This window comes from Oncorhynchus mykiss, chromosome 15, assembly GCF_013265735.2.
Source record: "Oncorhynchus mykiss isolate Arlee chromosome 15, USDA_OmykA_1.1, whole genome shotgun sequence".
NCBI classification, from domain to species: Eukaryota; Metazoa; Chordata; class Actinopteri; order Salmoniformes; family Salmonidae; genus Oncorhynchus; species Oncorhynchus mykiss.
Window position 1 is genome coordinate 38,366,220 of NC_048579.1, and position 26,136 is coordinate 38,392,355.

The 26,136-nt window shown below is 47.1% G+C and overlaps 1 protein-coding gene across 8 annotated transcripts in view; it reads right to left on the bottom strand.

Moving 5' to 3' along the window:
• LOC110490036 (MAGUK p55 subfamily member 7) overlaps window positions 1-26,136 on the bottom strand; it is a 269,143-nt gene that overhangs the window by 161,117 nt on the left and 81,890 nt on the right. For all 8 annotated transcript variants that reach the window (XR_005036089.1, XM_036944340.1, XM_036944336.1 and 5 more), the window contains one exon: window positions 21,265-21,506. Coding sequence is in view for 7 of the 8 variants with exons in the window: in XM_036944340.1 (XP_036800235.1) it covers window positions 21,265-21,301 (37 nt within the window). In the remaining variant the exon portion in view is untranslated. The remainder of the gene's footprint in view (window positions 1-21,264; window positions 21,507-26,136) is intronic.

Sequence of the window (26,136 nt, forward strand, 5' to 3'; positions counted from 1 at the left end):
CTCAGGCCTCTAACAGACTACAGCAGCACACTTAGAGAAGGGAGAGGAGAGAGAACGAGATAATGAGAGAGGGGAGAACGAGAGAGACAGAACTCTCCACTATTAGTGGCTTTTAGTAACCTTTCTCTCTTTCAACAGGCCAACACTCCTAAATTGTTAAGTGAAATGTTACCTTTTTCAGATGGCATTGGGACAACTGGCTCAGTCTCAACACTTTTCCAAGACTAATTACTGTTAATAAAACTGGTTGTGACTAGGGCTGTTGGGGTATCCGTTACCGCCACACCAGTGGTCACAAGTCATGAAGGCTGTCAAATTTCACGGGATCGTTTAGTCACGGTAATTAGGCTTCTCCAAACTCTGATGCTGCTGATGGTCATTAGTAGCCTACCAAACTTGCTAACTGCCTGGTACTCAGCACTCTATTGTCCCTCTAATCACTCAGACATCAATGCAAATGTCATCAAAAATATAATCAAACATTTCATGAGAGCCCATGAGCTCATGTTGCGCAACATTTCTATAGGCTATGCAATTGCGCGAGAAAACCTCTATTAAAAAGAGGAGGATCCCATCAGCTTCTATAGGCTAGACCTACTATATTTATTTCTCAACTTTCCTAATATTAAGCACACTGCTTACCTTTACAACAGGAGTATAATCTACCTGTCTGGGATGAAAACTAACGATGGGAAAAGCGTCCTCCATTCACTATTTAAGTGCATAGATGACATGTATTTTTTCCTTCTGCCCGTTTCGAGACAGGTTCATGATAATGGTCCATCCTAAATAAAAACTAATTTCACACATATATTATTTAGTATATGTAAAGACAAGATTAAATCAAGAAAATTCTGATGCGTGACAATATTAGCCACTCACTTGTTAATTATACACTGCTCAAAAAAATAAAGGGAACACTTAAACAACACAATGTAACTCCAAGTCAATCACACTTCTGTGAAATCAGAAGTGTGAAACTGTCCACTTAGGAAGCAACACTGATTGACAATGAATTTCACATGCTGTTGTGCAAATGGAATAGACAACAGGTGGAAATTATAGGCAATTAGCAAGACACCCCCAATAAAGGAGTGGTTCTGCAGGTGGGGACCACAGACCACTTCTCAGTTCCTATGCTTCCTGGCTGATGTTTTGGTCACTTTTGAATGCTGGCGGTGCTTTCACTCTAGTGGTAGCATGAGACGGAGTCTACAACCCACACAAGTGGCTCAGGTAGTGCAGCTCATCCAGGATGGAACATCAATGCGAGCTGTGGCAAGAAGGTTTGCTGTGTCTGTCAGCGTAGTGTCCAGAGCATGGAGGCGCTACCAGGAGACAGGCCAGTACATCAGGAGATGTGGAGGAGGCCGTAGGAGGGCAACAACCCAGAAGTAGGACCGCTACCTCCGCCTTTGTGCAAGGAGGAGCACTGCCAGAGCCCTGCAAAATGACCTCCAGCAGGCCACAAATGTGCATGTGTCTGCTCAAACGGTCAGAAACAGACTCCATGAGGGTGGTATGAGGGCAGGATGTCCACAGGTGGGGGTTGTGCCTACAGCCTAACACTGTGCGGGACGTTTGGCTTTTGCCAGAGAACACCAAGATTGGCAAATTCACCACTGGCGCCCTGTGCTCTTCACAGATGAAAGCAGGTTCACACTGAGCACATGTGACAGACCAGACAGAGTCTGGAGACGCCGTGGAGAACGTTCTGCTGCCTGCAACATCCTCCAGCATGACCGGTTTGGCGGTGGGTCAGTCATGGTGTGGGGTGGCATTTCTTTGGGGGGCCGCAAAGCCCTCCATGTGCTCGCCAGAGGTAGCCTGACTGCCATTAGGTACCGAGATGAGATCCTCAGACCCCTTGTGAGACCATATGCTGGTGCGGTTGGCCCTGGGTTCCTCCTAATGCAAGACAATGCTAGACCTCATGTGGCTGGAGTGTGTCAGCAGTTCCTGCAAAAGGAAGGCATTGATGCCCGCCCGTTCCCCAGACCTGAATCCAATTGAGCACATCTGGGACATCATGTCTCGCTCCATCCACCAACACCACGTTGCACCACAGACTGTACAGGAGTTGGCGGATGCTTTAGTCCAGGTCTGGGAGGAGATCCCTCAGGAGACCATCCACCACCTCACCAGGAGCATGCCCAGGCATTGTAGGGAGGTCATACAGGCACGTGGAGGCCACACACACTACTGAGCCTCATTTTGACTTGTTTTAAGGACATTACATCAAAGTTGGATCAGCCTGTAGTGTGGTTTTCCACTTTAATTTTGAGTGTGACTCCAAATCCAGACCTCCATGGGTTGATAAATTTGATTTCCATTGATCATTTGTGTGATTTTGTTGTCAGCACATTCAACTATGTAAAGAAAAACGTATTTAAGAATATTTCATTCATTAAGATCTAGGATGTGTTATTTTAGTGTTCCCTTTATTTTTTTGAGCAGTGTATATTATCTCTTGTGAAAGGAAAGAAGCTCAAAAAAATATATATCATAGTCGCACACCTCATGTAGCATAGTGTTACGCACGCCTCTATGAAGAGGGAACGCAACACCCTGCTACAACTAAGCTCTCCGTGAAGTGAAAAAGGTAATGACTGTAGGTGCGAGTAAGAATGACAACAGGCCGAATGTGGTACCGTTTACAAGGACTTTATTCCTTTACACGGTAATATGGGAAAAAGGGGCTGGACGGAACCAAAGCAAAGAAAGTAAATCTCAAAGCCCCCCCTCTCCTATCTTACCTGCCTACCCACTACTTACCTAATTTAACACCACCTGGTGCCCTAACCAAAATACAGGGGGTGGTCCGTCCAGGTCTTACCTAGTGTGCCTAGACAATGAATATACTACGGGTATATGCATGCCCGCGGGCCTCTTGCCTAAGCACTCCCAAGGTGCCTTCCCCTTCCCCCCTGGGAACAAATGAAACAGAATATTAAACAATTTCAAACACAAACTAAGAAACAAAGGACATCAAATAAGCTATATCTGAGCAACAAACTCACAAAACATACCAACTTCCCAGCAATGAACTCCCAGCAAATCAACCTCCAGCAAATCTCAAATTTTCACCATAAAAATGTACCTTTCTTATAAAAGCATTACATGCAAAATCGCATTTGCGGTCACTTTTGATTCGTGCTTATAGCCATGTGTGCATTATAATATGAAGAAATAGCCTAATAGTTGAACAACATTTAAAGCTAAACCTTCTGATCTGTTGCGTCAGCCACATTTTTTGATGCTAGTGGTTGTATTAATTTGGGATCTATGGCATCCCACAACTTTCCCAGACTATGTTTGGAATATCTCTCTTCATTTGTAGCTTGTGAGAAAGACCTGATCATGTTATGGAGAGCCATGTGAGTGAGAGGTGCTTTGGAGCGCGCAGCACTCAGGGAGAAGGACACACACGAACCCGAACCCTCCAAGATCCCACCACAGTTCCCTAATAGCTGTCCCTCAAACATTCGGGACCCCTCCCACAGTCCCCCCCTAAGAAGAAACATCAAAAATACAATGAATTCCATTCCCCACACCCAAGAACCCCCCCAAATGCACCAACAACCAAGAGAATTAACTAATGTGAAAAAAGAAAAGAACAGAAGAAAACAGCAAACAACAAAGCAAAGAAACATATAAAAAGTATAACAAATGTAAAACAAAGTACATCAAGGACAACTAAAATCACAACAGCAATGCCAACTGTATATGTTTGTGTGCATGTCTGGCACTATTACATGTATGTGTGTGTTCTTGTATGTGTTTATTTGAATGAGAGTGTGTGAATATGCATGTGTCCAAACACCTGCACGGCATCAGTCTCAGGCAAACCGGCATTAGTTGTAAAAACACTGCCCTCTCACTGCCCTCCCATTCAAACATACTTTTTATTATGTTTTATTTAAACTTAAAAAATGTTTTTTTATCTTTGACCATCATTCTATCTTCCGCATAGCAAATACACACCCACTTGTCTCCACATCCCAACCCTCAGCCCATCACATCTATCTCTGCTGGCCACCCACTTTGGGTTTCTACGCAAGACATATCTTTTAACTATGCTGTGTGATATTTAACGTACAATTTCAATCTGTCTAATCGAAAAGAATACACAGATTGCGAGTTGAAGATAAATACTTTTACTAAGAGTATGAGTATATTAGTCATTGACTGACCCGGTCTCTCCAGATCTCCTCGCTGTACTATTTCTAGGGTAAATTTTAGATCAATGCTATGCATTTTCAGCCATTCCTGAACCTGAGACCAGAAACAGGCTACGCGAGGGCAATACCAAAATAAATGGTCTATTGATTCTGTATCCTCACAACAAAATCTGCAGAGCTTCAATGATTTTATGCCCCAAATATTCAACATTTTGTTGGTGGCAAGAATTCGACATAATAATTTTAGCTTACAAGCACGAAGTCTTGAATCTTGCGTTGTTTTATACAGTGGGTCAAAAAGTATTTAGTCAGCAACCAATTGTGCAAGTTCGCCCACTTAAAAAAAAATCCAGAAAATCACATTGTAGGATTTTTTATGAATTTATTTGCAAATTATGGTGGAAAATAAGTATTTGGTCACCTACAAACAAGCAAGATTTCTGGCTCTCACAGACCTGTAACTTCTTCTTTAAGAGGCTCCTCTGTCCTCCACTCGTTACCTGTATTAATGGCACCTGTTTGAACTTGTTGTCAGTATAAAAGACACCTGTCCACAACCTCAAACAGTCACACTCCAAACTCCACTATGGCCAAGACCAAAGAGATGTCAAAGGACACCAGAAACAAAATTGTAGACCTGCACCAGGCTTGGAAGACTGAATCTGCAATAGGTAAGCAGCTTGGTTTGAAGAAATCAACTGTGGGAGCAATTATTAGGAAATGGAAGACATACAAGACCACTGATAATCTCCCTCGATCTGGGGCTCCACGCAAGATCTCACCCCGTGGGGTCAAAATGATCACAAGAATGGTGAGCAAATATCCCAGAACAACACGGGGGGACCTAGTGAATGACCTGCAGAGAGCTGGGACCAAAGTAACAAAGCCTACCATCAGTAACACACTACGCCGCCAGGGACTCAAATCCTGCAGCGCCAGACGTGTCCCCCTGCTTAAGCCAGTACATGTCCAGGCCCGTCTGAAGAGCATTTAGATGATCCAGAAGAAGATTGGGAGAATGTCATATGGTCAGATGAAACCAAAATATAACTTTTTGGTAAAAACTCAACTCGTTTTGTTTGGAGGACAAAGAATGCTGAGTTGCATCCAAAGAACACCATACCTACTGTGAAGCATGGGGGTGGAAATATCATGCTTTGGGGCTGTTTTTCTGCAAAGGGACCAGGACGACTGATCCGTGTAAAGGAAAGAATGAATGGGGCCATGTATCATGAGATTTTGAGTGAAAACCTCATTCCATCAGCAAGGGCATTGAAGATGAAACGTGGCTGGGTCTTTCCGCATGACAATGATCCCAAACACACCGCCCGGGCAACGAAGGAGTGGCTTCATATGAAGCATTTCAAGGTCCTGGAGTGGCCTAGCCAGTCTCCAGATGTCAACCCCATAGAAAATCTTTGGAGGGAGTTGAAAGTCTGTGTTGCCCAGCAACAGCCCCAAAACATCACTGCTCTATAGGAGATCTGCATGGAGGAATGGGCCAAAATACCAGCAACAGTGTGTGAAAACCTTGTGAAGACTTACAGAAAATGTTTGACCTCTGTCATTGTCAACAAAGGGTATATAACAAAGTATTAAGATAAATTAAGTCATCTGCCCTTCCTAGAGTTTATACCCATGGACAGGGATTGTTCGCAATTACAGCAACTCGGAGAGCCTCATCAGTGGCCTCATCATTCATTTTTTCATCCTTCCACCTTACTATATCCATCAGGCGCTCTCTTTTTCACCTCTCTCTCATGCATGACCTATACCCAGAGATGACCTCTCTCCCTCCATCCCTCCCTCCCTCCCTCTCTCTCTCTCTCCCTCCAGTGGGATGCCATTATTATATATCCCATTGCCTTATGGCCTGGTGGTGCACATGGTCTGTGAAGCTGGCTGTGTTCAGCCTCTTTCTAATGCAATTGAGCATCTCCTATACCCAGAAATAACCTATTATATACTCTTTGTACTTTGGAAGAAGGGGACAGTCGGACGATATCATTATCCCTTTTAAAAAAGCCCTACATATAATAATAAATACCTCTTCTTCTCGTTCCCTCTCTGTATTGCTTTTTTTTTACCCCCCCTCCCGTTGGTCGGTTTGCTAAAGGCTGCGTCTCAAACTGGCACCCTATCCCCTATATAGTGCAAACAGGATCCTATGGTCCCTGGTCAAAAGTAGCAGACTATATAGGGAATAGGGTGCCATTAGAGACACAGTCAAAGTGATGTGGAAATTTGGGTTGTGATGTAACTGGAAACAGGGAGCGCTTCCAGTGGCAACAAATCCTTGTGTTTCAGCTCTGTATCCCTGTGGCAGAGAGTGAGCAGAGCGGAGCAACGGTCTGGGAGGACGACAAATGGCTGGAAATCAACAAAGTGCTCCCGTAGCGAACCTCCGCAGCCGCGCTCGGCACCCCTCTCTCCTTGCTCAACTCCAGCCCCACAGATTCCAGATAATCTACATTCTTGACATCGGAATGGAAAAGTGTACTGTTAGACTAGGAAGAAATTTAATATGGCCATTCTTGTCATATCCCTCATAGCTCCATTATTAGCTGTGCTGCCTGTGTGTGTCTGTGAAAGCTATAAGGCAGGCAGAGCCTGAGGTGCTCAGTGAGTGATAAACAATATGGAGATCTGCCTCTCATTACCCCTGGCTATTAAATAGACATTGCCTTGTTCGACAGCAGTGGGAAGGGGTTGGATGAGAGGAGAGAAGGGGATGACTGGAATCACAGACAGAGACACACATATGGACAGAGAGACACATACATACAGACACACACACACACACACACTCATTAGCGACATTAAAATAAAGTATCTGATAAAGCAGTTGTGTCTTCAATAGATTTCCATGTGTATGTTTGGTGTATCTAGCCCCCGCCTAATCTCGTCCGCCAGCTCTCTCTCTCTCTCAGCCCGGGGACGAGGTTATCCCCCACCTATCCCAGATGTGTATAGCAAACTCCCCTTATCTTTTAATGCAGCTGCGGACCAGTAAACCTTGATAGAACGTGCTGGTATGGCCCAGAATAACATAGTAAACCTTGATAGAACGTGCTGGTATGGCCCAGAATAACATAGTAAACCTTGATAGAACGTGCTGGTATGGCCCAGAATAACATAGTAAACCGTGATAGAACGTGTTGGTATGGCCCAGAATAACATAGTAAACCTTGATAGAACGTGCTGGTATGGCCCAGAATAACATAGTAAACCTTGATAGAACGTGTTGGTATGGCCCAGAATAACATAGTAAACCTTGATAGAACGTGCTGGTATGGCCCAGAATAACATAGTAAACCTTGATAGAACGTGCTGGTATGGCCCAGAATAACATAGTAAACCTTGATAGAACGTGCTGGTATGGCCCAGAATAACATAGTAAACCTTGATAGAACGTGCTGGTATGGCCCAGAGTAACATAGTAAACCTTAATGGTCTTTAATAAACGGGCATCAAGTCAAATCAAGCTTTATTCATACAGCACATTTCAGAAATGGAATGCAATGCCATATGCTTTACAGGAATAAACAAAAAACAATGAAAATCAAAGCTGAAATATTTACTACACAACAAACATAAGATTAAAAAAAGTTAAGAATTACACAAACTGAACAACTAAAAAAGCACTCTAAGGAAAAGGCTTTGGGATAGTTAGGCCAGCGCCAGAAGACTTTAGGGACCTATTGGGTACATAACTGGCATGTCTGACATGCTTTTTAAGTTATTGGATGTGCACAATCGTGGATTGATTTAAAAACCAATAGAATAATCTTAATATTAATTCTAAAACTCACAGGCAGCCAGTGCACAGACCTTAAAACCGTTGTAATGTGTGATCTCCGTCTGGGCTTGGTCAGTACCCGTGCTGCAGCATTCTGTATGTTTTACAGTAGACCAATTGCTTTCTTGGGTAGACCAGACAGGAGAGTATTACAGTAGGAAAAGCCTGCTTGTAATAAAAGCATGGATGAGTCTCTCTGTATCAGCTAGAAAGAAACGGCTGCAACTTGGCAATGTTCCTCAGGTGGTAAAATGCTATTTTGGTCACATTTCTAATGTGTGATTCAACATTTTGTTCAGAATCTAAAATAACACGTGTTTTTTTTTTTTTTACCTGGTGTTTTATCTTTATTGCCCATTAATTAAAATATGTGGCTAAATTCTCTCTCTGTGCTTTGGCTCAAACAATAAGTACCTCAGTCTTAGATTTAGCCATCCAAGTGTTTGAATCACTAATACAATCTAATAATTTATCCGTGGACCTAAAATTCTCTGGTGGCACAGAAAAGTTGGGTATCATCTACATAGCAGTGAAAATCAATGCTGTGCTTTCTGATAACGCTGCCAAGGGGTAACATATATGAACTGAACAGTGCCAGACCCAAAGTCAAACCTGTCTCTGTGCTGTGGTGGGCACGAAAACCAGATTCAAATTTTTCAAAAATATAATTGGCACTTAAAAAAAATAATTTAGCTGTTTGAACACCAATCTTTCCAGAATGTTGCATAAGAATGCATGGTTGGAGATTGTCCCGAAATTGCTAAGAGCTGAAGAATCTAGATTACTTTTCTTCAGAAGGGGTTTCACCTTAGCAGTTATTAGTGTTATGGTGAGTGAATGAGGACCCAAAAGCGAACTAACTTAAACAGAGCTTCTTTAATAACCAAACATAGGTAGGCTCAGATAGACCGGCAGATTCCGACAGGACAGGACAAGGTTACAGCAAACATGACGATAGTCTGGCTCAGGCATGAAACACAACAAACAAGAATCCGACAAGGACAGGAACAGAAACAGAGAGAGATATAGGGACCTAATCAGAGGGAAAAAGGGAACAGGTGGGAAACGGGGTGAATGGGTAGTTAGAGGAGACAAGGAACAGCTGGGGGAAAGCGGGGGAGAAAAGGTAACCTAACAACGACCAGCAGAGGGAGACAGGGTGAAGGGAAAGGACAGAGACAAGACACAACATGACAGTACATGACAGTACCCCCCCCACTCACCGAGCGCCTCCTGGCGCACTCGAGGAGGAAACCTGGCGGCAACGGAGGAAATCCTCGATCAGCGCACGGTCCAGCACGTCCCGAGAGGGAACCCAACTCCTCTCCTCAGGACCGTACCCCTCCCAATCTACGAGGTACTGGTGACCACGGCCCCGAGGACGCATGTCCAAAATTCTACGGACCCTGTAGATGGGTGCGCCCTCGACAAGGATGGGGGGGGGGGGGGGGGGAAGACGAGCGGGGGCGCGAAGGACGGGCTTGATGCAGGAGACATGGAAGACCGGGTGGACGCGACGAAGGTATCGCGGAAGAAGAAGTCGAACTGCGACAGGATTAATGACCCGAGAAATACGGAACGGACCAATGAACCGCGGGGTCAACTTGCGAGAAGCCGTCTTAAGGGGAAGGTTCTGAGTGGAGAGCCAAACTCTCTGACCGCGACAATATCTAGGACTCTTAGTTCTACGCTTATTAGCAGCCCTCACAGTCTGCGTCCTATAACGGCAAAGTGCAGACCTGACCCTCTTCCAGGTGCGCTCGCAACGTTGGACAAAAGCCTGAGCGGAGGGGACGCTGGACTCGGCGAACTGAGATGAGAACAGCGGAGGCTGGTACCCGAGGCTACTCTGAAAAGGAGATAGCCCGGTCGCAGACGAAGGAAGCGAGTTGTGGGCGTATTCTGCCCAGGGGAGCTGTTCTGACCAAGACGCAGGGTTACGAAAAGAAAGACTGCGTAAGATGCGACCAATAGTCTGATTGGCCCGTTCTGCTTGACCGTTAGACTGGGGGTGAAAGCCGGAAGAGAGACTGACGGAAGCCCCAATCAAACGGCAAAACTCCCTCCAAAATTGAGACGTGAATTGCGGACCTCTGTCCGAAACGACGTCTGACGGAAGGCCATGAATTCTGAAAACATTCTCGATGATGATTTGTGCCGTCTCTTTAGCAGAAGGAAGCTTAGCAAGGGGAATGAAATGAGCCGCCTTAGAGAACCTATCGACAACCGTAAGAATAACAGTCTTCCCCGCTGACGAAGGCAGTCCGGTGACAAAATCTAAGGCGATGTGAGACCACGGTCGAGAGGGAATAGGAAGCGGCCTGAGACGGCCGGCAGGAGGAGAGTTACCGGACTTAGTCTGCGCGCAGACCGAACAAGCAGCCACGAAACGACGCGTGTCATGCTCCCGGGTGGGCCACCAAAAACGCTGGCGAATGGAAGCAAGCGTACCCCGAACGCCAGGGTGGCCGGCTAACTTGGCAGAGTGAGCCCACTGAAGAACGGCCAGACGAGTAGGAACGGGAACGAAAAGAAGGTTCCTAGGACAAGCGCGCGGCGACGGAGTGTGAGTGAGCGCTTGTTTTACCTGCCTCTCAATTCCCCAGACAGTCAACCCGACAACACGCCCCTCAGGGAGAATCCCCTCGGGGTCAGTGGAGGCTACTGAAGAACTGAAGAGACGAGACAAAGCATCAGGCTTGGTGTTCTTAGAGCCCGGACGATAAGAAATCACGAACTCGAAACGAGCGAAAAACAGCGCCCAACGCGCCTGACGCGCATTAAGTCGTTTGGCAGAACGGATGTACTCAAGGTTCCTATGGTCAGTCCAAACGACAAAAGGAACGGTCGCCCCCTCCAACCACTGTCGCCATTCGCCTAGGGCTAACCGGATGGCGAGCAGTTCGCGGTTACCCACATCATAGTTACGTTCCGACGGCGACAGGCGATGAGAAAAATACGCGCATGGGTGGACCTTGTCGTCAGAGAGGGAGCGCTGAGAAAGGATGGCTCCCACGCCCACCTCTGACGCGTCAACCTCGACAACGAACTGTCTAGAGACGTCAGGTGTAACAAGGATAGGAGCGGATGTAAAACGATTCTTGAGGAGATCAAAAGCTCCCTGGGCGGAAACGGACCACTTAAAGCACGTCTTGACAGAAGTAAGGGCTGTGAGAGGAGCTGCCACCTGACCGAAATTACGGATGAAACGACGATAGAAGTTCGCGAAGCCGAGAAAGCGCTGCAGCTCGACGCGTGACTTAGGGACGGGCCAATCAATGACAGCTTGGACCTTAGCGGGATCCATCTTAATGCCTTCAGCGGAAATAACAGAACCGAGAAATGTGACGGAGGAGGCATGAAAAGTGCACTTCTCAGCCTTCACAAAAAGACAATTCTCTAAAAGGCGCTGGAGGACACGTCGAACGTGCTGAACATGAATCTGGAGTGACGGTGAAAAAATCAGGATATCGTCAAGGTAAACGAAAACAAAGATGTTCAGCATGTCTCTCAGGACATCATTGACTAATGCCTGAAAGACAGCTGGAGCGTTAGCGAGGCCGAAAGGAAGAACCCGGTATTCAAAGTGCCCTAACGGAGTGTTAAACGCCGTCTTCCACTCGTCCCCCTCCCTGATGCGCACGAGATGGTAAGCGTTACGAAGGTCCAACTTAGTGAAAAACCTGGCTCCCTGCAGGATCTCGAAGGCTGAAGACATAAGAGGAAGCGGATAACGATTCTTCACTGTTATGTCATTCAGCCCTCGATAATCTATGCAGGGGCGCAGAGACCCGTCCTTCTTCTTGACAAAAAAAAACCCCGCTCCGGCGGGAGAGGAGGAGGGGACTATGGTACCGGCGTCAAGAGCTACAGACAAATAATCTTCGAGAGCCTTACGTTCGGGAGCCGACAGAGAGTATAGTCTACCCCGGGGGGGGGTGGTTCCCGGAAGGAGATCAATACTACAATCATACGACCGGTGTGGAGGAAGAGAGGTGGCCCTGGACCGACTGAACACCGTGCGCAGATCGTGATATTCCTCCGGCACCCCTGTCAAATCACCAGGCTCCTCCTGTGAAGAAGAGACAGAGGAAACAGGAGGGATAGCAGACATTAAACATTTCACATGACAAGAGACGTTCCAGGAGAGGATAGAATTACTAGACCAATTAATGGAAGGATTATGACAAACTAGCCAGGGATGGCCCAAAACAACAGGTGTAAAAGGTGAACGAAAAATTAAAAAAGAAATGGTTTCACTATGATTACCAGAAACAGTGAGGGTTAAAGGTAGCGTCTCACGCTGAATCCTGGGGAGAGGACTACCATCCAGGGCGAACAAGGCCGTGGGCTCCTTTAACTGTCTGAGAGGAATGTCATGTTCCCGAGCCCAGGTCTCGTCCATAAAACAGCCCTCCGCCCCAGAGTCTATTAAGGCACTGCAGGAAGCTGACGAACCGGTCCAGCGTAGATGGACCGACAAGGTAGTGCAGGATCTTGAAGGAGAGACAGGAGTAGTAGCGCTCACCAGTAGCCCTCCGCTTACTGACGAGCTCTGGCCTTTTACTGGACATGAAGTGACAAAATGACCAGCGGAACCGCAATAGAGACAGAGGCGGTTGGTGATTCTCCGTTCCCTCTCCTTAGTCGAGATGCGGATACCTCCCAGCTGCATGGGCTCAGCACCCGAGCCGGCAGAGGAAGATGGTAGTGATGCGGAGAGGGAGGCGACGGAGAGCGCGAGCTCCTTTCCACGAGCTCGGTGACGAAGATCAACCCGTCGCTCAATGCGAATAGCGAGTTCAATCAAGGAATCCACGCTGGAAGGAACCTCCCGGGAGAGAATCTCATCCTTTACCTCTGCGCGGAAACCCTCCAGAAGACGAGCGAGCAAGGCCGGCTCGTTCCAGCCACTGGAGACAGCAAGAGTGCGAAACTCAATAGAGTAGTCTGTTATGGATCGATTGCCTTGACATAGGGAAGACAGGGCCCTGGAAGCCTCCTCCCCAAAAACAGATCGATCAAAAACCCGTATCATCTCCTCCTTAAAGTCTTGATACTGGTTAGTACACTCAGCCCTTGCCTCCCAGATTGCCGTGCCCCACTCACGAGCCCGTCCAATAAGGAGAGATATGACGTAGGCGACACGAGCAGTGCTCCTGGAGTAAGTGTTGGGCTGGAGAGAAAACACAATATCACACTGGGTGAGGAACGAGCGGCATTCAGTGGGCTCCCCAGAGTAACACGGCGGGTTATTGATTCTGGGCTCCGGAGATTCGAAAGCCCTGGAAGTGGCCGGTGGATCGAGGCGGAGATGGTGAACCTGTTCTGTGAGGTTGGAGACTTGGGTGGCCAGGGTCTCAACGGCATGTCGAGCAGCAGACACTTCCTGCTCGCGTCTGCCTAGCATCGCTCCCTGGATCCCGACGGCTGAGTGGAGAGGATCCGAAGTCGCTGGGTCCATTCTTGGTCGGATTCTTCTGTTATGGTGAGTGAATGAGGACCCAAAAGCGAACTAACTTAAACAGAGCTTCTTTAATAACCAAACATAGGTAGGCTCAGATAGACCGGCAGATTCCGACAGGACAGGACAAGGTTACAGCAAACATGACGATAGTCTGGCTCAGGCATGAAACACAACAAACAAGAATCCGACAAGGACAGGAACAGAAACAGAGAGAGATATAGGGACCTAATCAGAGGGAAAAAGGGAACAGGTGGGAAACGGGGTGAATGGGTAGTTAGAGGAGACAAGGAACAGCTGGGGGAAAGCGGGGGAGAAAAGGTAACCTAACAACGACCAGCAGAGGGAGACAGGGTGAAGGGAAAGGACAGAGACAAGACACAACATGACAGTACATGACAATTAGTGCAATGGGGAAAGTGCCTCTGAACAGGGAGTGATTAACAATAGCTTGCACTTCAGATATGCAATTAAAAACGGTTTTGAATAAGGTGGTGGGGATATGTTCGAGACGGCAGGTAGGAGGCTTAAGTTGTGATATCATTTTCCTGAGCATGTCTGTGTCACCCAGGGAAAATAAATCCATAGTGCCTAGTGCTTGACTAGTGATAGTGCTTGCCTAGTGATAGTGCTTGACTAGTGATAGTGCTTGACTAGTGATAGTGCTTGACTAATGATAGTGCTTGACTAGTGATAGGGCTTGACTAATCCCCAGCCTAATGTTGGTTATCTCTGAAATATGCTGCCAACTCATCACATTCAAATGTGGAGGAAAATTCACATAGGTTTGTGGGGGTAGGATTTATCAGGCCATCGATGGTTGAGAAGAGCACATTCAAATTATTCTGATTAATAGTAATCAAGTTAGAAAAATGAGCCCATCTGGCATTTCTAATTGCCTTGTTATACATGCCAAGTTTCTCTCTCTGAATATCATAATGGACCTGCAACTTTGACTTTCTCCACTTCCGCTCTGCAGTTTCTCTTTAATTGATTAGTTTCCTCACTCATCCAAGGGGCTCTCTGTTTCGATGTGTCATTTTTCAACTTGAGCTACTGGAGCTATGGCATCAATGGTTGCCTTTAATTTGCTATTAAAGTTATCACCTAAATCATCACAGGAGAAGGCAGAATAGGTGGTTGAGTTTCTTAATAATGTGTTCAGTATTACCCTGTGCTATGGGCAACAAAGTTGGAAAGATACACAGTCATGATCAGATAGAGTAACATTAACAATAGAGGATATGTCAATAGAAAGCCTCATGGTAAAAACCAAGTCCAGAGTATGTCCATGGTTATGGGTGGACCCAGTAACGTGTTGGATAAAGTCCATAGAGCTCAAAAGATCCATAAATGCAATGGCCTTGGAGGTAGTCTCTTTGTAAACATACATATTAAAATCACCCAACACAATGATTTTATCATAGTTCTCAAGGTCAATAGACAATAGTTCAGATAAATCAGTAAAGAAAGTGGGGCAGTACTTTGGTGGCCTATACAGAGTTATGGCCAGCACTGGTGGTTGACATTACAGCATAATGCTAAAAAAAAAACAAAGTTGCCAAATGAAATGTCCTTACAGCTGAGTGCATTAGTAAAAATAGAGGCTGTCTCCCCACCCTTTTCCCCTTTTCTGATAGCGTATGAAAAGCTTCAATAAGAGCGTCACTACAGTCTGACGACAGCCACATTTCAGTGAGAAACATGCAATCATCAGAGTATGTGTCCCAAATGGCCTGCTATTCACAATATAGTGCACTACATTTGACCAGGGCCCAAAAGGGCTCTTGTCAAAAGAAGTGTACTATATAGGGGATGGGGTGCCATTTGGGACGCATCCAGGGTCCTGCGATGAGCCTGTCAGAGGGTAGATGGATGCTGGTGCTGGGCCGAACTCTGATGGACAGTTAACAGGGCATTGTGATGAGACATCAAAGATGAGTTTGTCAACAGCCTCAGTTGGATCGTAATCAAACACTAATGTCCCACTAAAGGGATATAACTGTTATTGTAACATTAGTGAAAGTGTGTAAAACAGCACAGAGCAACCACATCATTAGGTTAACCACCTCTAGTCTGACTGCTAGGGGTCTAAGAAGACATCAAGCTACCGTCATCTAGTCTCACTGTAGATAGAGTGTAAGAAGGTATAGCTAGCAAGAATGCTCTTGTCCATTCAGAAGTAAACCCAGCCATCCCCTAGAGTTTAGGCTGGACCCCCACCCCTTCCTCCTTCACAGGGGAGAGGCCACAACCATCTACCCACATACAGAGGAAGGAAATGGGGCTATCAGGACCAAACACCCCCTCAGAGCACACACCAGAAGAGGCAGAACACTTCCACGCACGCTCCAGGAGAGTAGACAGAGACAGGCTAGTAGCATCTGTAGCGTACATCAGACAGATGCTGAAATTCAGGAATGGGATGTTAAAGAGTCAAGGCGAACCGGCAACCAACCGACCACCGCGCTGCTTCCCTGCTTCACTTACTCCCCCGAGCACCTTCAGATCATTACTCTCTACTCTAGAGCTCAGCTGACTGCACGCAGACACATAGTGGAATATCACATCATTACCCTCTTCCCAGTTACACATCCACAGACACAAAGCGTAAACAAATATCTCTAATTTAATCTCAGTAAGAAGATTTTTTAAATATACGAGGAGAGGGACAGCCTGTAGTTAGACAGACAGACAGACAGACAGGCTACTAGTTCCATCTGTTACACTGAACCGGAGGTGTAATAGTGTACTATAACTCCCCTAGCTGGGACTGCAATAAAACTCTACAATTCCGCCAGCGGAGAAGGAGGAAGAGGAGGTGGAGGAGAAGGAAGAGGAGGTGGAGGTGGATGAGGAGGAGTGGGAGGAAGAGAAGGATCAGGTGGAGAAAGAGGAGGGGGAGAGATTATTAAACACTGCTCGTCTGGAGAGGAAGAGAGGAAGTAACAGAAACCCTGTCCAGTGAAGCTGTTAGACAAGTGTTGAAGTTGCGTGTTGCGCTGTGACATCTCTCGGACATCCCACTGTGATCAGCCCTGCGCAATTAAAACATAATTTCCTGCCGCTTGGACGCTCCGTGAGAATGTCAATTAATGAGTGTGTGTGTGTGTGTGTGTGTGTGTATGTGTGTGTGTGTCAGGTCCCACGCGGAGAAAACAGCAGCCAATAAAGCATCGGCGAGCAGGTCGTTGTAATCAGTCCTAGCTGTCGGTCCTGCTATCGGTCTCTTTCTCTCCCACTCTCTCTCCTGGGGGCACATTCCTTCTCCTCACAGATTTGAAAAGTGTTTTCAACACAAGCATCGGGCCAGCTCCACCAACCACATGCCTCCTTAATCCGCTTCTAAAGTATTTATTAAAACCTCTCAAAGCCACACTGTGTTTGTTTCCAACGTTCAGCTCCCCTCGCAGTCATATTTTAGAGGCCAGTTTTCCAGTTTTTTAATGTTTTTTCAGGTACATTTTTTCATTATTTAGTTTAATTTATTAGATCTTAATTTGCGAGAGAGGGCTGTTGTTTTTTTGGGCCAAGCAGAGCAGAGATAGAGTTAGAGCAAGAGATAGAGTTAGAGAGAGAGACAGCAAGAGGGAGAGAGATACAGAAAGAGAGAGAGAGAGAGAGAGAGAGAGAGAGAGAGAGAGAGATACAGAGAGAGAGAGAGAAAAATACAGTGAGAGCATGAGGGACGGAGAGTGAGAGTGAGAGCATGAGGGACGGAGAGTGAGAGTGAGAGCATGAGGGACGGAGAGTGAGAGTGAGAGCATGAGGGACGGAGAGTGAGAGTGAGAGAGAGAGAGAGAGAGAGAGAGAGAGAGAGAGAGAGAGAGAGAGAGAGAGAATACAGCATGATCCTAAGTAGGGAGCCCTTCTGTTCCGTCCGTTTAGTCACCCCATATTTATTCACCGAATATCACAAGAATTGTTAAACGACACCCATAGATATTCACACCATGAAGTGCTGCGCTTAGTCCCACATATGCACAGACAGCCCCATAGAGACACTAGACAGAGTGCTGTGCTCAGCTCAGTCCTTTCACAGTGGAGGGAAATATTAGCATTAATAAGTCTCTAGTTGTGGTTTCTCTTTTATTTCATCAGAGGCTTTGGGGAGATCTGAGTTTCAGACAGAGTGAGGGAATAGGCTGGCTGCCATCTCATTTGCTCCTGGTGAGCCCCCATAAGCCCTGGTGACCGGCTGTGCTGTGCCCTCATATAGGCAGGGAGGTATAAATGTGTCAGTCACCTGCCTGTCTATTTGTGGCTTTCTGACACAGCCAAACACCGAACTACCAACCAGCAACACCAGCAGCACTGAAAGGACTACAGATTTACCTGTTTGAAATAAGACAGGAAATACTGGTCCTACAAGGTCACCATCTATCTATATTATTATTCTTGTCTACAAATTGGCAGAATACTTAATATACACTATATACTGTATACACAACATTTATGTGGACACCCCTTCAAATTAGTGGATTTGGCTATTTCAGCCGCACCCTTTGCTGACAGGTGTATCAAATCTAGCACACAGCCATGTAATCTCCATAGACAAACATTGGCAGTAGAATGGCCTTACTGAAGAGCTCAGTGACTTTTAACGTGGTACTGTCATAGGATGCCACCTTTCGAGCAAGTCAGTTAGTCAAATTTCTGCCCTGCTAGGAGCTGCCCCGGTCAACTGTAAGTGCTGTTATTGTGAAGTGGAAACATCTAGGAGAAACAACGGCTCAGCCGCAAAGTGTTAGACCACACAAGCTCACAGAACAGGACTGCCGAGTGCTGAAGCGTGTAGGGTGTAAAAATAGGCTGTCCTCGGTTGCAACACTCACTACCGAGTTCCAAACTGCCTCTGGAAGCAACGTCAGCACAATAACTGTTCGTCAGGAGCTTCATGAAATGGGTTTCCATGGACGAGCAGCCGCGCACAAGCCTATGCGCAATGCCAAGAGTCGGCTCACCGCCATTGGACTCTGGAGCAGTGGAAATGTGTTCTCTGAAGTGATGAATCACGCTTCACCATCTGGCAGTCTGACGGACGAATCTGGGTTTGGCAGATGCCAGGAGAACGCTACCTTCCCTCTTGCATAGCGCCAACTGTAAAGTTTGGTGGAGGAGGAATAATGTTCTGGGGCTATATTTCACAGTTTGGGCTAGGCCCCTTAGTTCCAGTAAAGGGAAATCTTAACGCTACAGCATACAATGACATTCTAGATGATCCTGTGCTTGTTACACCCTGACCTTAGTATTCTTTGTTTTCCTTGTTATTTTGGTTGGGTCAGGGTGTGACATGGGTGATGTATGTGTTTATAGTCTTGTCTAGGGGTTTTGTATCTTTATGGGGCTGTCACCTTTCTAGGTATATTGTATGTCTGTGGTTGCCTAGATTGGTTCTCAATTAGAGGCAGCTGTCTATCGTTGTCTCTGATTGGGAACCATATTTAGGCAGCCATATATATTCTGTGGATACTTTGTGGGTGATTGTTCCCGTGTCTGTTTCACCACACGGTACTGTTTCGGTTTTTCACGGTTCGGTTATTGTTTTGTACTGTTTCGGTTTGTCATTCAAATCTACTATGGACACTTACCGCGCTGCATTTTGGTCCGATCCCTTCAGACGAAGAGGAGGAAATCAGCCGTGACAGTACTTCCAACTTTGTGGAAAGAGTTTGGGGAAGGCCTTTCCTGTTTCAGCATGATAATGCCACCGTGCACAAAGTGGGGTCCATATATAAATGGTTTGTTGAAATCGGTGTAGAAGAACTTGACTGGCCTGCAAAGAGCCCTGACCTCAACCCCATCGAACACCTTTGGGATAAATTGGAACAGCGACTGCGAGCCAGGCTTAATCGCCCAACATCAGTGCCTGACCTCACTAATGCTCTTGTGGCTGAATGGAAGCAAATCCCTGCAGCAATGTTCCAACATGTAGTGGAAGAATTCCCAGTAGAGTGGAGGCTGTTATAGCAGCAAAAGGGGGACCAACTCCATATTAATGCCCATGACTTTGGAATGAGATGTTAGACGAGCAGGTGTCTACATACCTTTGGTCATGTAGTATACATGTAAACGATATTACCAGAACGTCGTGAAAAATTGCATTCCAAATACCAATGCATAACTACACCTGTATTTGTCCCCCTCGCGCCCCCTCACCTACACAGCTGCACCTCCTAATTCTCCATGTCGCCTAACTCGCTGCTAAGATGACAATTACACCTGATTATTAACCTCTGTCTATCACCTTCCTCACTGGGCTGAAACCACTCACACAGTCCACTCTACAATGCTCCTTCCTGTAACATTGCAGGTGGTCAGGGCGTGGAATCTGTCACTACACCAGATAAACCTCAGTCTCTCACCTTCCTTACTGAGCTGAGACCACTCTAACAACCCTGTTGTTGTGTCATTAGTGTTACCAGACACAAGTTGTCACAGGATGAGGAATATGTCACGAGAGCAGCAATCCTAACCTCAGTCACAACATTCTCCTTGCTTCACACCACACAGCTCTATGGCATGTGGTTCTACGCATTTCACCCGTAACGCTCTAACTGGACGATTGATGAGGATGGATGGAGAGATGAGACGGAGGGGAGAGCCCGTACATGTTTTATTTGGAAACAGGGTCTTTGCCAGTAATTGCCTAAAATGACTATAATAGTAATTGATGGTCTGGCTTTTCACTTTGTCTATACGAATTTCCACAATGGGTACGTAAACTCTGTCAATGTCTGGACAACCGAGACAAACACACTCTTTATCCATCATTTTTTTTTTTTTTCCTGCGTCTGTCGTTTGTTCGTCCCCCTCCTCTTTGTTGGGTTGTGGTTGAGAGAGAGTTGAGAGAGGGAAGAGGTACACCTGCAATAACATCTGCTAAACATGTGTATGTGACCAATAACGTTTGATTTGAAGAGGTGGATGCATCTACACACAAACACTCACACACTCATGCATGCACATTCATAGACAAGGAGACAGGCTCCAATTGGAGCAAGGGTTGACCCCTAACCTCTGACCCCTGACATCATCTGTCTGCGTGTTGACAGACCTGACATGTTCCCATCTCTGACATCACCACAACGAGGCAGACAGAGTCACTGACACATGGCGGGAGGACGTATGTGTTAGACATTATCACTCAGAGACAGACAGATGTCGTGGAAGTGTGTGTGTGTGTGTGTGTGTGTGTGTGTGTGTGTGTGTGTGTGTGTGTGTGTGTGTGTGTGTGTGTGTGTGTGTGTGTGTGTGTGTCTGTGCGTGCTTGACATTTGTCTGCTGTGAACACCTGTGAGACCTTATGAGACCTGTGGGGCCTGAAGGAGAGCATCAGAAGAGTAGTGAATCACGTCACTGTGCCATTGTAATGCATTAGGGATAGGGTTCAGTGTTGTAAATGTACTGTAGGGGATAGGGTTCGTTGTAATGCCTAGGGGATAGAGATCAGTGCAGTAGATATGAGGAGACACTACATTTCAGTATATAGCCTGTGGGTGACAGACTTCATTTAAATGGGGGTTGAGGATGGTATTCAGAGGATACAAGGTTCAGTGTAGTAGTTGTAACTGAGTTCAGAGCCGTGGATGAAGACCAAAAGGTTCAGGGGATATAGTGGGTACTACAAGGCTTCTTTGTCATACCTACAGGAGAGACCGAATTCAACACATGGGAATAAGGAGCCGGGTTGAGTGTGTACAGTCTAAAGGGCACAGAGTTCAGCGCAGTGGATGAAAGGGATAGGGTTCGGTGGATATAGTGAGTAGGAGAGAGTGAATAGTGAATAGGGAACAGAGTTCATCCCATCACATCAGTACCTGAGTCATTTCCAGATCCGGTGGCCAGGGCCGGCATGGTTCCTGCCTAGCTCAGGAATATCACAGTGGGGTTTCAGAGTGGCACCTCAATGCACAGCCACACTGCAGCAGCCGGTAGGGGTAGGGTAGAGTGTAGGGTTCTGGTCACTCCTCTCCGCTCCTGTCCTCTCCTCTGTCTAACTCCTCACTCCCAGTCTAAGCTGTCTCTTTCCAGGCAGCATGCCATGGGCATCCGGTGTTCCCTGGAAGAGAGAGGAGAGAGCAGAAATGTAGGCACTGCTCGTCACCTCACCGCATCCACCATCACATGCACGAATGTGTGTGTGTATGTTTGTATGTGTGTGTGTGTGTATGTGTGTGTGTATGTGTGTGTGTGTGTGTGTATGTGTGTGTGTGTATGGGATAGTAGGTTGTTGGACCTGGAAGAAAGTGGATGTACATATCAATGAAGGAGGTTGTTCAGCAGAGGAGAGCAAAAATGTGTTGGGCCATAAACATGAAGGGTCAACTGTGAACACACATATACACACACGCCCTATTCCAGACCTTCGTTACTCCCCCTTTCAACGGTCAGGGTAAACATAGGAAACACAATCCGGCTCACGGGTGAGAGGCAGGGGAGGGAGAGAACACCACAGAGCAGACCTGTGAAAAATCTAACGAGCGTGGTAACGCGTCGCTTCGTAAATACAACCAGTCAACTGTGAATCAATCCATCCACATACAGGGGGAAAACAGCAAGAACAAGGGGAAAAATGTCAAACATATAAAAACGTTAAGAGAAAATCATTTGCCAGTTAATCTCCCCCTTAGACGCAGCAAGGGTACACCCACCCACCCACTACCCCACCCCCCCAGCTCCGGCCTATAAAACACAGCGGAGGAAAAACAGCTCATGTGCTGCTAGGCTAATTGGAAGAAGATTCCCTGATATTCCCTCTATCCCTGAAAGATGTGTGTGTCCCTGTTTCAGGATTCTCCATCGAGGAAGTGGAGGATTCCAGGGATGTCAGGAGTCAGGACACCAGAGGAGGAAACACACACCTCCACACACATGCTAAATACACACACACACACACACACACACACACACACACACACACACACACACACACACACACACACACACACACACACACACACACACACACACACACACACACACACACACACACACACAGTCTCTCTCTCTCTCTCTCTTTTGGACAGTATAAAGGCCTATATAACATGACCTAGAACATGAGAGATAGCTGTGCAGGTGGGAATGTGTCAGTGTGCTAGCTGCAGTCAATGACTCAGAGCGCTGGGTCTGACGGGGTCAGTCAGGGAGCAGGCCTCAGAGCACATGACTTATTGACCTCTGTACTCGATCCAACCCTGTAGCGCAGCTGCAAGCTGGCATTAGACACACACACACACACACACACACACACACACACACACACACACACACACACACACACACACACACACACACGGGCTGGGGTTGTGGCGGGGTTCACTGTGAGGCCCCAGCCCCTCGCCCTCCCAGTTCCTCATACACCCCTCCTCGACATCCTCCAGCCCTGACTGGCCTTGACTCACGCCCACACCTTGTTATTAAACGCTTTACAGCTCCGCCACACACACACTCCCCTGTATGCTCCATTTCTCCCCCTGGCCACTTCACTAGACCCTAAGGGCCCCTACCTACCATGTCCATGTCCCTCTCTCTCTCCATCAACTCCTCCTCTCCTTCTCCTCCTATCTCCTTCCCTCGCTAACCATGCCACTCCGGTCTAGGCTACTGAATGCTTCCCCTTAGCCCAGGCAGCCATCAAAGCCGGGCTGAAAACGTAGATAACAGTGGCCAGCCAATAACATTTACCCTAAGGCTCCTACCTAACAACATGGGGCTCAATGACCCACGCTAGACATGCCCCCTTCGAAGTCATGTGCCAACTGCCAAGCTGCAGTCACTACCGATCTACTCCACTCTCTGTTTGACACCCCCCCCACCCCTCCCTATGATACAACACAGGTAGCCCAACACAGGATGGCTTAAAGGCAGAAAGGATAAAAAAATAAAGAATAATTATCTAACATGAGCCACAGCCACCTCTCTGATCCTCTCTACCTCTCTCTACCTCCCTCCCAGCTCCATGCCTCCTATGGTGGCAGCTGAGTTCTGACAGCTTTTGGCCCTGTGCCTGAGTTCTAGCTGGCTAGCACCGCTAACATTCAAAAGAGCTTCCAGGCAGCTCCACCATGCTCTGCTCTCTCTCTCAGACCAAAATAACTCCATCAGGAACCCTATTCTGCAGGTCCAACACACACACACTACCTCCTTTGGACCCCTGAACGGAGCCCGATGGAGCAGCACACACACTGGGTCAAAGGGTGTTGGAGCGTGCATTAACTATTCCGCCTCAGGTCTCAAGCACCTGGCTCCGCTGTGTGCTGTTCCTATGTGGCTTGGGGCTTTAGCTGTATTCTCAATGTGTTTGGGGAAGCTGCAGAGTTGTTTTCGATGGGAAAAAATACATGCAGAACTAGAGTGTTTCCCAGCACATACAGGAGCCACACACTAACACACAACCCCCAGTGGAGCAATCTGTATCCTGTACAGGAGCGAGTGCTTCTTGGCTGTGGTGTAGATCACGGACGGAAGGCTTAGCCACCCTGAATGTGTATAAGCACACACACAAGTCTAGGTGTAAATCTGCAGCAATGCCAGTTCAATGGTGTCTGACATGCCGGGTTGTGAACGCACCTCGGGTACGACCGTTGCTCCAGGTGAGGCAAAAACCTGCTGTGGAAAATATCACTGCAACAAATGGGCCAGGAAAGGCCGCAGGCAAGCCCGCCGGGCCCGGTCATTTAAAACATAATGTTTAGTTCTAGCGGTTTGAACTGTAAAGCAGAAAATCCGGAGGTAAAACATGGTAAATTCACAGATCAACAGTAAAGAAGGTATCACTTTTCCGTTCTGAGGGAAAGTGTAGGACGAGGGACGATTAAAACCTTGCAACTCCTTTGTTACGCCTGCTAGATTTGTAGCACAGCTGTCTTTCTGTACAGGGCTTGGTTTGTGGAGACTGGAGAGTGAGAGAGCCACAGAGAGCGAGAGTGCATGTATAGACCAAACTGTCCAGTGCAATCAAAGTTCAGTGGTGTTCCACACAATAAGCCTACATACATCCCATAAAAAGCGGAAAAGAGACCAGCAGAGACCAAGTTGTGTCCCAAAATGGTACCCTATTCCCTTTGTAGTGCACTACTTTTGACCAGACATCTGGTCAAAAGTAGTGCACTACAAAGGGAATAGGGTACCATGTGGGACACAACGGGGCAGCTCAGCGACAGCAGGCGCCTCAGGCCTGGACCACAGGATCCTACAGGATCTCTCCAACAACTCTGCTACTTTGAACACAAGGGACAAAAGCGAGCTCATGTCAAAAGAATTGTCCCGTGCTAAATCCGCTCTGTATTTCACAGTCACAGAGAAGGTTAAGGGACACAGGTAAGGTTTAATCATAACAGTATGATTGGAATGACAGACAGAGCGGGACCTGGTAGGGAGATTGATCTGCCTGCAGTGCAGGTCTGCAGGAAAATCGGTTGTAGCGTCTTTCGGGAACGGCATCCCTAGGAGGAATTACAGCAATATTCCCAAATTAAGTGGGATCCATCTTTCCGTCCAGGGCCTTGGAAAGGCCAGGAAGAGTGCCGCAGCACCGTGAGCTCCTGAGACTTTTACAGTGCCCGAAAGGCCTGTAACCACTGAACTTCAAGACATAGTCCAAATCAAGATGCTAAATTCAGCCATGCCTTGGTTCGCCTCTGTACAAATCACAGAGAATCAGGTTTGAGTGTAGAGGGGGGAGGCAAAGCAACTTTGCCATGTGGAAAAGAAAAGAGCAAGGAATGAGCCCAATTGTAAGGAAAGGCATGCCTTCTACTTCTCTACTTGTCCCATGTGTAACAGACACACACAGCGCCCTGAAATGGTGCTGTCGCCATCTAGTGGCCCAATATCCAACTACAGCCAGAATCCCCTCTACACTTACTACACAACTGGAAGTAACTCTGGACAAGAGAAACTTCAGCACCTTACCAAACAAAGGAAGGCTTGCATCGCATGTGAGGAGACACAATGTATCTGTTTAGCCTTACTCAGTGTGAAACCTGAAGTCTGATCAGTTATTTGAAGAGAAAACAGCTCAGAGGTAAAGAGGGGGGATATGGAGGATAGAGAGGGATAGGGGATGAAGAAAGGTTGTTATTTTTCCCCTTTTCAAAAACAGGGACCCAGCTGGAAGTCAAAGAGAAGGAGAGAGAGGGAAGGAGAGAGAGAGAAGAAGAGAGGAAGAAAAACAACAGGGTATGAAAACGCACGCTCTTCCTCTGACATCAAAATAAACTCTACTATCCTCGGAGGTAAACAGATGACAGACTAGGTTAGTCCAATGTCTAATACTGAGCGAAAAACACTAGCAGTGCATCTCATTCTCTGGAACCCAACACATCCTTGGCTGCACCAAACATGAAGACGAGGTGAGAGGAAAACGTGTAGTGGTCTCAAGTGAGACATGGAGAGGGTCTGTAAATGAACACCATCTTTCACAGGCAGCAGGCGTAAATGCTTCAGCATCCAGGCAGGCTCAGGCTACTCAATCCCTGGGTTGTCAGTGTAGAGTAAAGGGTAGGAGTGGAGTCAGGTGGCCCCAGGGTGCTGTTGGGAGATTGAGTTTTCTCCGTGGAGGCAATCCCACGCAGGGTCAGAGGAAGGCCAGACACTTGCCGGGAGGATTATAGGGCCACCGCGTCCCATCCATCTGTCACACAAACTCACACACATAGCCAGCGAGTGACACTGATACTGATCCTCCT